Source organism: Pezoporus occidentalis, unplaced genomic scaffold (genome assembly GCF_034315485.1).
Source record: "Pezoporus occidentalis ecotype Australia unplaced genomic scaffold, CSIRO_AGI_Poc_V1 ctg50, whole genome shotgun sequence".
In the NCBI taxonomy this organism is placed as follows: domain Eukaryota; kingdom Metazoa; phylum Chordata; class Aves; order Psittaciformes; family Psittacidae; genus Pezoporus; species Pezoporus occidentalis.
Genome location: NW_026915836.1, coordinates 2,282,656 through 2,294,993, shown reverse-complemented (window position 1 = coordinate 2,294,993; position 12,338 = coordinate 2,282,656). Strand labels below are relative to the sequence as shown.

At 37.3% G+C, this 12,338-nt stretch overlaps 1 protein-coding gene across 1 annotated transcript in view; it reads left to right on the top strand.

Annotated features, from left to right (window-relative positions):
* PLB1 (phospholipase B1) overlaps nucleotides 1-12,338 on the top strand; it is an 89,943-nt gene that overhangs the window by 63,997 nt on the left and 13,608 nt on the right. The window contains exons 43-49 of the mRNA XM_062636966.1: nucleotides 761-832; nucleotides 2,583-2,660; nucleotides 4,801-4,861; nucleotides 7,139-7,197; nucleotides 9,693-9,745; nucleotides 10,544-10,587; nucleotides 11,806-11,905. Coding sequence (XP_062492950.1) covers nucleotides 761-832; nucleotides 2,583-2,660; nucleotides 4,801-4,861; nucleotides 7,139-7,197; nucleotides 9,693-9,745; nucleotides 10,544-10,587; nucleotides 11,806-11,905 — 467 coding nt within the window. The remainder of the gene's footprint in view (nucleotides 1-760; nucleotides 833-2,582; nucleotides 2,661-4,800; nucleotides 4,862-7,138; nucleotides 7,198-9,692; nucleotides 9,746-10,543; nucleotides 10,588-11,805; nucleotides 11,906-12,338) is intronic.

Genomic DNA, 12,338 nt, shown 5'->3' with positions numbered 1-12,338 from the left:
AAATAAAGAATTGTAACTGCATGTGTCAATTTAAAATGGATTACTTAGAAGTTTGTTTTAAATCCATGCGTTGTGAATGTCTCATTAGGAATTAAAGTGGCTTTAATTCAGTTTAGCTTTACTACCTTTGGAAGTGAGTAAAACTTAATGAAAATGAGTCGTTAAAGACTGCTTAAGCAAACCCATTTTAGCGTTGCGTTGCAGTGCAGTGCAATATGCAGTTGGAGGCATCTTGGATCCTGGATGGTAACTTTTATATACTTTGGGGTAATGTCTTAACAGCTGACATGATTGCTTGCAATCATCCCACAGTACCTCTGATTAAATTTGGTTCAATCTTCTATGCATAAACAGCCTTTTGTTGGAGATGCCATCATGCAGCTTAGTGATAAAAACTGAGGGACTCTTAGCCTCTTGTCTTTTATGCAAGAGAAAAGAGTTTATGACCTTGCCTGCTGGCGAAATTCCAAGGTACTTCATGTGCCTGCCAAAAGCCTCCAGGAGTTTCAACTGATCCAGTGTAGTTTTCCACTTCCCATTTTAAGCTTCTTTCAAGAGTTGTTCTGTTGTTATGCAGTTGCCATGTTCTTTTTGAGAAGCAGACGCATTTCAGCCTTGGGTAAATCAAGGTCTGTAAATACAGGCAGTTTTATATAAATTTGAGAGCTATTCTGAGGTTCTTTTAAATTAGACTTGTTACACAAATGTAAGATGGGCCAACGTGGTTATAAAATGGGGTTTTTGTTGTCTTCCTTTCTAGTTACAACCTGTACACCAGAAAGCTGACTCGTTTGATTTCATGGCTGACATTGTCCTTGACTGTCCAACTCAGGTAAATATACCCATGCTGTGGAAGCTGGGCATCAAGAGGCTCTGTGTGCTTGAAGTGCTGCAGTTAGCAGGGGTTTGGGATGTCTGGAACAAGTTTACTGGAAACTTTGGTTCTCTGCTTACCTGTGAGTGAGCAGGTGCTCTCATATACCTGCTCTGGTGTCCCTCAACCTTTTACTGTGCCATGAATACTAATTGACAACACGCTGATTGGTATGGGTTTAGTTGTAGCAGAGGTTCTGTTTTGCTGTGAAGTACAGAGGCAGGTCAAACAGCAAATAACAGAATATGTTGCATTAACTTTCCCATCAGAATCAATGCCACTATCTGTTATCTCTTGATCTAGCACCAGGTTGGTTTTCCTGGCCTGATCCATAACAGGGATACTTCAGACTCTTTGGAAGCTGCTTCTGCAGTTACAAAACAAGCTGCTGAACTTGCAGTACAGTTGCTAGGTATCAGCACGTGGAAATAACCACTGCAGTCAGCAATAATTGGCTCCCTCTCTTCAGCAGTTTCAACAAGGAGGCCAAGGAACTGAACAGATCAGAGAGCTGAGTTGTTATCTCAGGTCTGGAGACAGTCATTCAGGTCATAGAAGAGGATTTTGTCCATATCACATTCATCATCTCAAAAAAGGAAGATCTGAGAGTTATTAATTGGCATGTTTCAAACGTCCTCAGATTCACTTAAATTGATCTACCCAGTATTCATTCCAGGCAGCTTAAATTAACTTAGCAACTTCTTCAGTGCCAAATAATGTGGTTTTTCTCCTTCTTTCCCTTCATCTACTCCTATTCAGAAGTAGGCACAGAAAAGTTTAGTAGCCCTTGCAAAGAATATGTGGCCGTTGTTTTCAGAAATGGTAAGCCCACAGTGCTTTGAGAAAGTCACTGATGGAAGTGCCAGTAGCTTTTCCTGCACAGAAAGCTCTGTGGCACTGATACAAAGGAACAAATAAACTGTTTCCAGGGGATTTCACCCCCTGTGTTACTGAAGGGAGTAGTGAATTACTTCAGATTCTGACACCCACAAATTCCATTTATTGCTCCCACAGTTTCTCACTGCAGGTTTAAAATTCTATCTGCTTTAAGCAGTCATGGCCATCAAAATGTCAGGTGTGCCAGACTGCAAGGGCCCAGCAAGCCAAGGAAAATCATTTGTATTGAGGCAACTTAAAGTAGGGTAAAACCCTGCAAATAAAAGAATAGTGAGTCTTCCAATCAAATACGTTAGTGCTTTGTAAGACCTCCTCATGCAGCCACTGGAATGGCTCTTAATTGAGACATCCCAGTGAAATTTTTTAGCCTATACAATGTGCATGTCTTCCTGAACGCGTGTTGCATTAGTAGGGAACAAAAATAACCATGCAATTCATGCAGTCTCTCTCAGAGAGGAGTGATCCTTTCAGTAATCAGTCTTTTCATCTCCCCTCTGCTGTCAGGTTTCTCTAGACTTTACATTGGTATCTTTTAAAAGGATTAAATATCTAACAAAATCTAAGTAATTTGTGAAAGGTTAGGAGAGGACGATGTTAAACTGCAATCAGGACCTGGTATATGTCATTTTTGCCATAAGGTGCTGAACATAAATCTTACTTCTGAATTTTAAGAAAGCAACATGGTTTCAAAATCCAGATTTCCATTTTGCAGCTTATGTATTTACTTTCTTAGTGATGCCTGGTATCACTTGCTGTGGTCTGTGCCATGCGCTTACTGCCTAATTTCTCTTATGTATTCCTCTTTCTCCAGGACAAACCATTCCTGGCAACATACAAGAATAGCAACTACACACACCTACCTGTGGAGCCCACTGATGAGCCAATAGAGGTAATTGTTGCATCTTTTGCTGTGTTTTCTGTGACGCATGCAAAGCTGTATCTGGTGACTGTTCACACATCAGCCCGGATGTATAGATGAGATAAACTATTACCAGTTTTTAGAAAGAGAAGTCTATCTTGCACTGCATTTTTTTTTCTCTGTAAACAAATGTTAAACTCTCCCTAAAAGCCAAACAAAAAGAATTGTATTAATAGGTGCAATTGTATCACAACTCTGGTCAACAGTAGGGTACCTGGGATGCATCATTAATAGCAAGCTCCTCACAGTTGTGAATGTTGTGAATGCTCCATCCCTGGCAGTGTTCAAGACCAGGTTGGACAAAGCCTTGGGTGACATGGTTTAGAGTGAGGTGTCCCTGCCCATGGCAGGGGGGTTGGAACTGGATGATCTTAAGGTCCTTTCCAACCCTAACTATTCTATGATTCTATAACAGTAGCAAGAAGATAACGTATAGCCCTGAGCCCCCATATGCTCTGAGGAAGGTTTCCATATTCTCTTACTGAGCCACTGTACTTCCATGCACTAAGGTAAGCTTAACCTGCAGAGGGCAGTCACCTTTACATATTGGATATGTGGTTAGATACAAAGGTGATAGGAATCCATTTTCAAAGAGATTCATTTTCCACAATGACTGAGCAACTACCACAGGGTTCATTAAAGAAACTGCTGAAACAAACTTTGTGTAGGATGTGAAGAAATGGGGCACTTAATTGATCTTGACAAGTGGCTGCAGGCATGCAGACCAAGTGTGGTTGGAGATGACAGTCAAAATGGGCTGGTCTAGTTCAATATACTGGGGGTCCTCCTGCTTAGCTAAATGATGAAAATCTTTATGTGCCTTGAGGGTTACAGAGAGCAACAGCTGGTTTTGCTTCAGCAAACATAGTTTGCAATACTGAAATCGATTTTTATCTGTAAAGCCAGAGTTATACTTTTAATGGGTTATCTTGTACTTCCACTGAATCTCATCAGCAATAGCTTTTAAAGTGATAGGGCAAAGTAAAGAAACAGTAGAGAGAGTAAAGAAACAGTTCTCTCTTTGATCTGAAAATAACTCCAGCTGTCCTTTCTACCCTCTGCAACCAGCCTTTAGCTAGATGGCTGATAGTAGAGCCATCTTCTTTTACGAGAAAAGATGAATTTGTCTTGATGATTTTAACACTAAGTCTGCTTTCTAAAGAACACTGCTCCACGTAGTTTTTCTCTGAATGGTAGGATAGTGCAATTGCAGAATAATTGGGGTTGGAAGAGACCTCAGGATAACGTTCGTCCAACCTCCTGCTCCAAGCAGGGCCTGCTTTTGCATCAGCATAAGCAGCTCTTTGCTCTTGCAGGCACTGCCCATTACAACAATAACAATATTGTTGCTCACTATCGATAAGTGTGGGTGGAACATTCATCAGCTGTCTCTGCTGGTGAACCAAGATGTTCTGCAATGCGTGGTTCACTCAATTTCCTCAACTGGTGGAATAAGCATAATAGCTCTGATATCACCAACAAGTATACCATAGAATGGTTTAGATTGGAAGATCATATAGTTCCAACTCCCCTGGCATGGCAAAGTGCAATTATTTAGAGGCTAATAGCTGTCTTTACGGAAACTTTTGAAGTTTCAAACTTTTTCACATTTTATATTCAGTGAAAACAAGCCCTTTTTGAAAGTTTCTAGGAAAAGAATAGTTTTCTAGCAAGGTATATGGGGGAAAATACAACGTAATAAGTTAGTATTATAGATTTGCAGAGGATTTTGTTATTGATTTTTGTTTTGTTTGTTGTTACATCTTTTGAGATGGAAAACCTGGAGACCCCACTTTCTAGGTCATGCGCAAAATCTCCAGGCTGTAGAAGAGAGGGAAAAAATAATCCTCCTCATGAAATTTACCATAAGCAATATTTCTCAATTAAATATTTCATCTTTGGAAAGGTTTTATGCTTTGGTGAGAAAATTTCATCCAAAGTAATTAACGTTTTGACAGTATTCAACAAAGAGGAGGAAAGGACTGTTGAGCTATATAGGTACCAAACTTGGATCTGTGTCTTAATTTGGTTTTGCCCTTTGCTGTACAATTAAACCATATAAGAATTCCATATCATCATGGTGAACCAATTTTGTAACTTGCCATTGCAGAACTGGGGCAGTGACCTGTTGTGTTCCGAACAGGCTTCATCCAGTCGTGTCCCAGCATCAGGTGAGAAAGAACTTGTAAGCTAAAATCACAAATAAGAAAGATTCTACTTTTTGTTCTTAAAACCTCTCCTAGATGGGAAGCAAACAGCAAAAGCTGATGCATTTAGCAGCAGAGAAAGTCTGTCTTGCCATACACAGTAAATTCTGCATCACAGCAGATGTGCCCTCTGTGGATAAATACAATCACATTTATCGTTGTCATGGTTTAACCCAGCCAGCAATTAAGCACCACAGAGCCACTCACTCACTTCCCCGCAGTGGGATGGGGAGAGAATCAAAAGCGTAAAAGTGACAAAATTTGTGGGTTGAGTTATAGACGGTTGCAAAAGCCACACACACAAAAGCAAAGCAGCCCAGCCTCCTCGCTGCTGGGGTGGTGCGAGACGAAGAGGCCTTGACTCAGTGTAAGCACTGCTCAGCAGTGACAAAAGCATCCCTGTGTTATCAGCACTGTTTCCAGCACAAATCCAAAACATGGCCCCATACCAGCTACTACGAACACAATTAACTCTACCCCAGCCAAAACCAGCAGAGTCATATATATATATATATATATATATATATATATATATATATATATATATATATATATATATATATATATATATATATATATATATATATATATATATATATATATATATATATATATATATATATATATATATATATATATATATATATATATATATATATATATATATATATATATATATATATATATATATATATATATATATATATATATATATATATATATATATATATATATATATATATATATATATATATATATATATATATATATATATATATATATATATATATATATATATATATATATATATATATATATATATATATATATATATATATATATATATATATATATATATATATATATATATATATATATATATATATATATATATATATATATATATATATATATATATATATATATATATATATATATATATATATATATATATATATATATATATATATATATATATATATATATATATATATATATATATATATATATATATATATATATATATATATATATATATATATATATATATATATATATATATATATATATATATATATATATATATATATATATATATATATATATATATATATATATATATATATATATATATATATATATATATATATATATATATATATATATATATATATATATATATATATATATTATATATATATATATATATATATATATATATATATATATATATATATATATATATATATATATATATATATATATATATATATATATATATATATATATATATATATATATATATATATATATATATATATATATATATATATATATATATATATATATATATATATATATATATATATATATATATATATATATATATATATATATATATATATATATATATATATATATATATATATATATATATATATATATATATATATATATATATATATATATATATATATATATATATATATATATATATATATATATATATATATATATATATATATATATATATATATATATATATATATATATATATATATATATATATATATATATATATATATATATATATATATATATATATATATATATATATATATATATATATATATATATATATATATATATATATATATATATATATATATATATATATATATATATATATATATATATATATATATATATATATATATATATATATATATATATATATATATATATATATATATATATATATATATATATATATATATATATATATATATATATATATATATATATATATATATATATATATATATATATATATATATATATATATATATATATATATATCATATACAGCAACATGGCAGGTTAATATTGCCTAGGTAGGTTAGTGGCTCAGTAAGTTTGACCAATCTGATCTATGACCCAAACCTGAAAACCGATTGAAAGAGATTGAATGTATGTACCCCATAATGTATCTGATCTGTTTTCATTTTTTTCTGAAGATCTTTTAAGTTCCATTGATTTCTGTGTTAGTTGAGTAAACTGTTGCAAGCAAAGGCGAGAAGTTATGCCTCTTGCTTAGCTGACACAGAATTTGAGGTTTGTTTTCCCTGAAAAACTGTAAAAATGTGATTGGATTGGAACAAGACACTTTCAACTTTGTTCTGTTAAACTGTGTTTTGTCTCAATTGTCAATAATCCTGCTTTTTTTCTCCTACTTTTTAGCACATGAGCTACAACCTGCTGATATCAAAGTCATAGGAGCACTGGGAGATTCCCTGACTGTGAGTACTGCTGTATTCCCATATTTAGAATGAGAAGAGCAATTGTCAGATTTCTGCCTAGATATGATCGTGGCAGGCATCATCAGATAGAAATCAAATTGCTTTGGCTTGGCAAAGCAAAATCCCTCTGCCTGTGTCCCTTTGCAAAGGAATAACCTGAAGGGATATGAGTGACACCGGCAATTGTGTAATCCAGTAATAAATAATTCAGGCTAGAACAGAAATGGGATCACATTCTCTATCCCACGCAGTTTATTCAAGTGTTTCTGAAAGGGGAACTGTCTGCCTTATAGGAACAGCCTTTTCTGACATTAAACCAAGAGCAAGCAATTGACACTTTTCATTAACTGAGAGATCTTGATGAAAATTCCAGTGGAAATAACTGATTGCAGAATAAAGTGTTTCACACTCGAGATGATTCTGATATGTCTGTATCTCAGACTTCTGCTTTCAGATACTGCTTCCTGGCTTAGGCATCTTCCAGTTAAAACTCTGCTATGTACCAAGAAATTCAAACTGAAAAGGGTAGGCACAGCAAAGAGAAGCCCTAGGAAAGAATAGCAGGGAATACTGCAGACATGCGTCAAAGTTTTCTGAGGGAAAGTTCCAGAATTACACAGCACTACAGAATTGTTCTGGCATGGGATGAAAGCAAACATTCCTGTCAACAGTTCCCATGAATTTTAACTCCTGAGCTAAACCAGTGCTCATTCTAGCAGCTTCAGCTCCTGTAGAGTTCAGAGGGAGTCAGAGGTACTGAAGCCCTTAAATGATCAGGCTTATCTGCAGGCAGGCGTGCACATCTTCATCTCCTCACTAGCTCCGAAACTGATTTTGCTTGACCTGATGTAATCCCGGCTTTCCTCCCCGCTGCTGAGCTTTGAGCTTTCCTTAGAAGACCTTAGTAATGACCCTGCAAGTCTCCCTCCTACCCATTGCCATGACTCTCAGAATTAATTGCTTGATTTCCTCCCCCACATTTAGTGCTATGGATGTGCTCTAGCGCACATCTCTTCTTTTTTACATTTTAATTCTTTTAGTGCACGAAATGTACTCATAAGGGCCAGACTAAGGCTCGAGCTCCCTGTCTCAAGAGCTGGGCAAGCCAGTTTTTCATACTGCTGTTATTCATCCAGTTCCTATTAGTTTCTATTGCCACAGCAAAGCGTAATTGGGCTTTTTGGGAAGGGATTTATTGAGGGGAAGAGCAGGGCAGAAAACATGGCAGACTATTTCCCTCATGTGTGTACACATACACGTACCCCTCAAGTACAAAGTGCCATACAGCCAGCAGCAGTGCACACTTTGTACTGCCTAACCATCCCTGGCGCAGCTGACTGCCCCAGCTAAGATCTGTCGTGGTCCACTAAGACATTGATTTTTCCTCCTGGTATTTCCCACAAGAGCCCTGAATGCAGTTGGTGTTCATGGCTGAATTGACACCACAGCTTTTTGAAGGCTAGAAAATGAAGTGAAACCACGAAGAAACTATAAAGCTGCAGAAGCATGACTGCTGTCCTGAATGTGAGTGAGGGTGTTGACCTTGCTAGAGGTCTGTCCTAGTCCTGTCAGCTGCTCGAATTCCTCACAGCTTTGTTCCAATGTCTTATTTGTTTTTGAAAGATTAAAGTTCACACTGCAGGAAAGCTGCTCTCAGGCCAGATGTGCTTGGAGATTAATGAAATGTTCAGGAATTTAGTCATGTCACTGGCTGGAATGCATCTGTCTGACTCCCTAGCACCAATGCACAGTGAAAGCAACAGCTATGCCAACATGCTTATCTGTATTGGCAAAACCGACCCTGCTACACCTCGTCGAGTCTGTGTGTTGGACGGGCAGATGGGGTCTGGCAGAGGAAAAGTAGATTTTGCACCAAAGATTTGTTTTCTTGCCAGATTAAAAAGCAGCTCCTCTGCTGATTTATTTACAGCTGAAACTGGCTGGGAATTTTTAATCAGTGTTTGGGTTGGTTTTTTTTTCCCCTGGTTTATTAACTTTCTCAAAATCAGCTTTCTTCAGGAAATGCCAGGATGGAGCCTTTACCATCAGAAAAATCCAAACAAATACAAAGCTGTTGGTTTTAATCTGGGTCCCACTGGATCACTAAAACGATATTAGAGTAGTAGTTCTAAAGCTCATGTCCTTGACCTTACGGTCTGATGCATTCTGTCTGGATGTTCCATGGTCTGCTGTTTAGATGAGCTGCTTTTGGAAATGTGAAGGCCTTGAATTTGAAGCACAGAACACGCAGGGCAATGAGAAGCCCTTGAATCTGAATCACACAACATGCAGGTCCGCTCAGAGGCCAGTGTGTGCTGCTGAATAAGGACATGGATCATTTATGCTAAAACTGGGATATTACAAAAGGTTGGCTGGATGCAGAGTAAAGTGACCAAAATGCTTCTGCACTTTGAAATCACGATGTCTGTCTTACCTAATCTTGTAGCAATTTTTTCTCCTAGTATTTTATACATTATTCTTTCCATCCTTTCCAGACTGCAAAAGGAGCCAAAGCATCTGACTCAGACTGGAGGGGACTTTCCTGGAGGTGAAAATGCTCAGTCTTCCATTTTGCTTTTTCATCCACAGGCACAGTTAAAAGTGTGGGTCACCTGGCTGTGTAGTTACATACTTAAGCAAGTAAATGAAGGAGTAGGATGTTGACAGCAAGTATTGCTTGGTAGGCCCTGGAGGAGTCAGGATTGGAAGAGAAAGGCGGTGATTCTTGTTGTGTTTTTTTGTTTGTTTTTGTTTTCTGTGGGGATTTTGTTGCTTTTTTTAACCAGACCTGATTGCTAGAAGCATGGCCTGGTGTGTCTGATGGTACTGGATTATTAGGTACTTTCAGGAGGGGCTGCCAGAAGGGGTATAAGAATGTATTGGCTCTGCACACAGCAAGCTTTGGGTGATAGAGGCAGGGGTTCTTCTCATAATCAGCATTGTAGAAACTGCAGATAGATGGTTAGTGAGTGTTTAATGCAGTCTCTCTTCTGTGCATAACTGCACACAAGCTTAGCTTCAGCAAGGTCACACGGACCGACTTTGGTGAGGGAATACGCCTTTCAGTGATGGGCATCCCAGCACATCCTTACAAAAAAATCAGTTCTCTCAGTTTGCTCTGTTCCCAGTCTGGAAGTTTCTCTCTTAGCTGCTTCCCTGCTTGATGTAATGTGAAATTTCCTTTCAGTACTTTCCCTGAATTCTTGTGGTTTATCTCCTTAGTCCTCTTTGAAGTTAGTCTTTTTTTTTTTTCCCTTCCTGGGCTGCTAGAGCAACATATGGTGGCAATAAGGCAGATGGTTGCAGGATTAATCCTACTTGGTGATTTTGTTCTTTCCCTTTGTAGCATTGGAGGTGATGGCACCCTGGAGACACAGACTACTTTACCCAGTGAGTATCCTGGAAAATCAATGTGAGAAAAGCAAAAGGCAAGTATTACTCTGAAAGTACTCTAAGTGGATGCTAGGAAACATTTGGAAATGGTCATGCTTTCCTTGCAAACAGTGGGGAATGCCCATCTATTGTGGATTTGAGCAGTTCGTGTGAGTCACAGCTGAAACCCAGACTGACCTGACTTCTTGTAAAGTAGCTGTAGATTCAGCCCCTCCACGTCACAGGATCTCCATGTGATTGTATCATCCTTTTGATTGAAATAATTAGGAGTAAATGTGCTGAAAGTGATTGAAGTCCAGGCCTGCTCCTCCTTTGTTTCATTTTTCTGCTTTTCAGTGACTGAGTGAAAAGGATGTGGGCAAATGAAGGGTTATGAAACAACTAGTGGTCCATCTAGCTAGGGTTGTTGACAAGGCTGTGGTTCCTCCTGATGGTTTCAAGTTGCTACATTGCACTGAAAAAAAAACAACCTAAAAATCCTATACATTTCTTGTCTTATGTTCTGTGTAATCGGTCTTGTAGTTGCCATAGAAACTATTAAGGGGTCAATGTGACTGTAAATTGGAAGGGACTTGGTTCACAGTGGTTCATCTATTTTCATGCGATCCAAGCTGTGGAGCAGTTTGACAATACCTGACATTGCTGGTAATAAAATCCAATATGCTTTGTCTTGTACCACGCACATTGCTGTGCTTAAAGAGAAATAGAAGGTACATTTTGCTTATGCAGTATGAATGAAACTCTCTGAAGAGGTTTCAGACAGCACTACAGACATGGTAACAATAACATCCCGCTTCCCTGCTGAGGGTTTTGGTGAAATCTAGAAATGTGACTAAAATTTACTTCTCTGCAATAAATAGAATTATCTTGATGGGTGTCTGGATGAGTGGAGTTAGAGGACTGTATTCAGAGCATCTGCTCCTGGTACATGAAGGGAAGTAACCACGATTACTGGCACTCAAATTCAATACCCATGAGTTGCATGAGACGTGCATCTCCTGGGCTGCCAGGCCCTGACCCCTCAAGGCCACGGAGAGAAATAGTTGCAGTGTGAAGTTTGGAAGGTAGAGTCTCCAAAGCAGCTCTGTAAGGTCATAGTGAACAAGGGGGAAACCCAGGTCCGCATTCCTACCGCTCGGCTGCTTGTGCTTCTGAGGGAGGCAACGCTACCGGTTGTACTGCACATGGGTGAACTCTGTGCTTTTTCTTCTGAAGATATCCTGAAAAAATTCAACCCGGACCTCTTTGGCTTTTCCACTGGCAGCTCCATGAAAACAGCTGGATTCAACGTCGCACAGAGAGGTGCCACAGCACGGTAAGCACAGCCACAGCCGAGAGAGGGCAAAGCGGTGAGCACTGATGGGCACCCAGACTCTCTCTGAAGTGCAGGTTAAGGCTGGGTGAATACTGATTACCTGCTTGCACTGAGCATATCTCTGTGACCTGATGATTTTCACTGGGTTTTTTAAATTATTTCATAAAATTCAGTATTGGGGGGATTTATTTTTATCTCTAAATTACAGATGGAGCAGAAACTTACTTTATTTATTTGACTTCTGCCCAGAATTTCTAAGCCAATGCCTTAATTACACTTCTGATTCTACCAGTACCTTTTTCTCCCCAGCCTTCAGTGCGCAGGTCCCTGATTCACTATCAGGCCACATCTGTAATGAGAAAAAAAAACATGAGAATCTCTCATTTATTCCTTGATTTCTGGGAAATGTGCCTCAAGCGACCAAACAGAAACC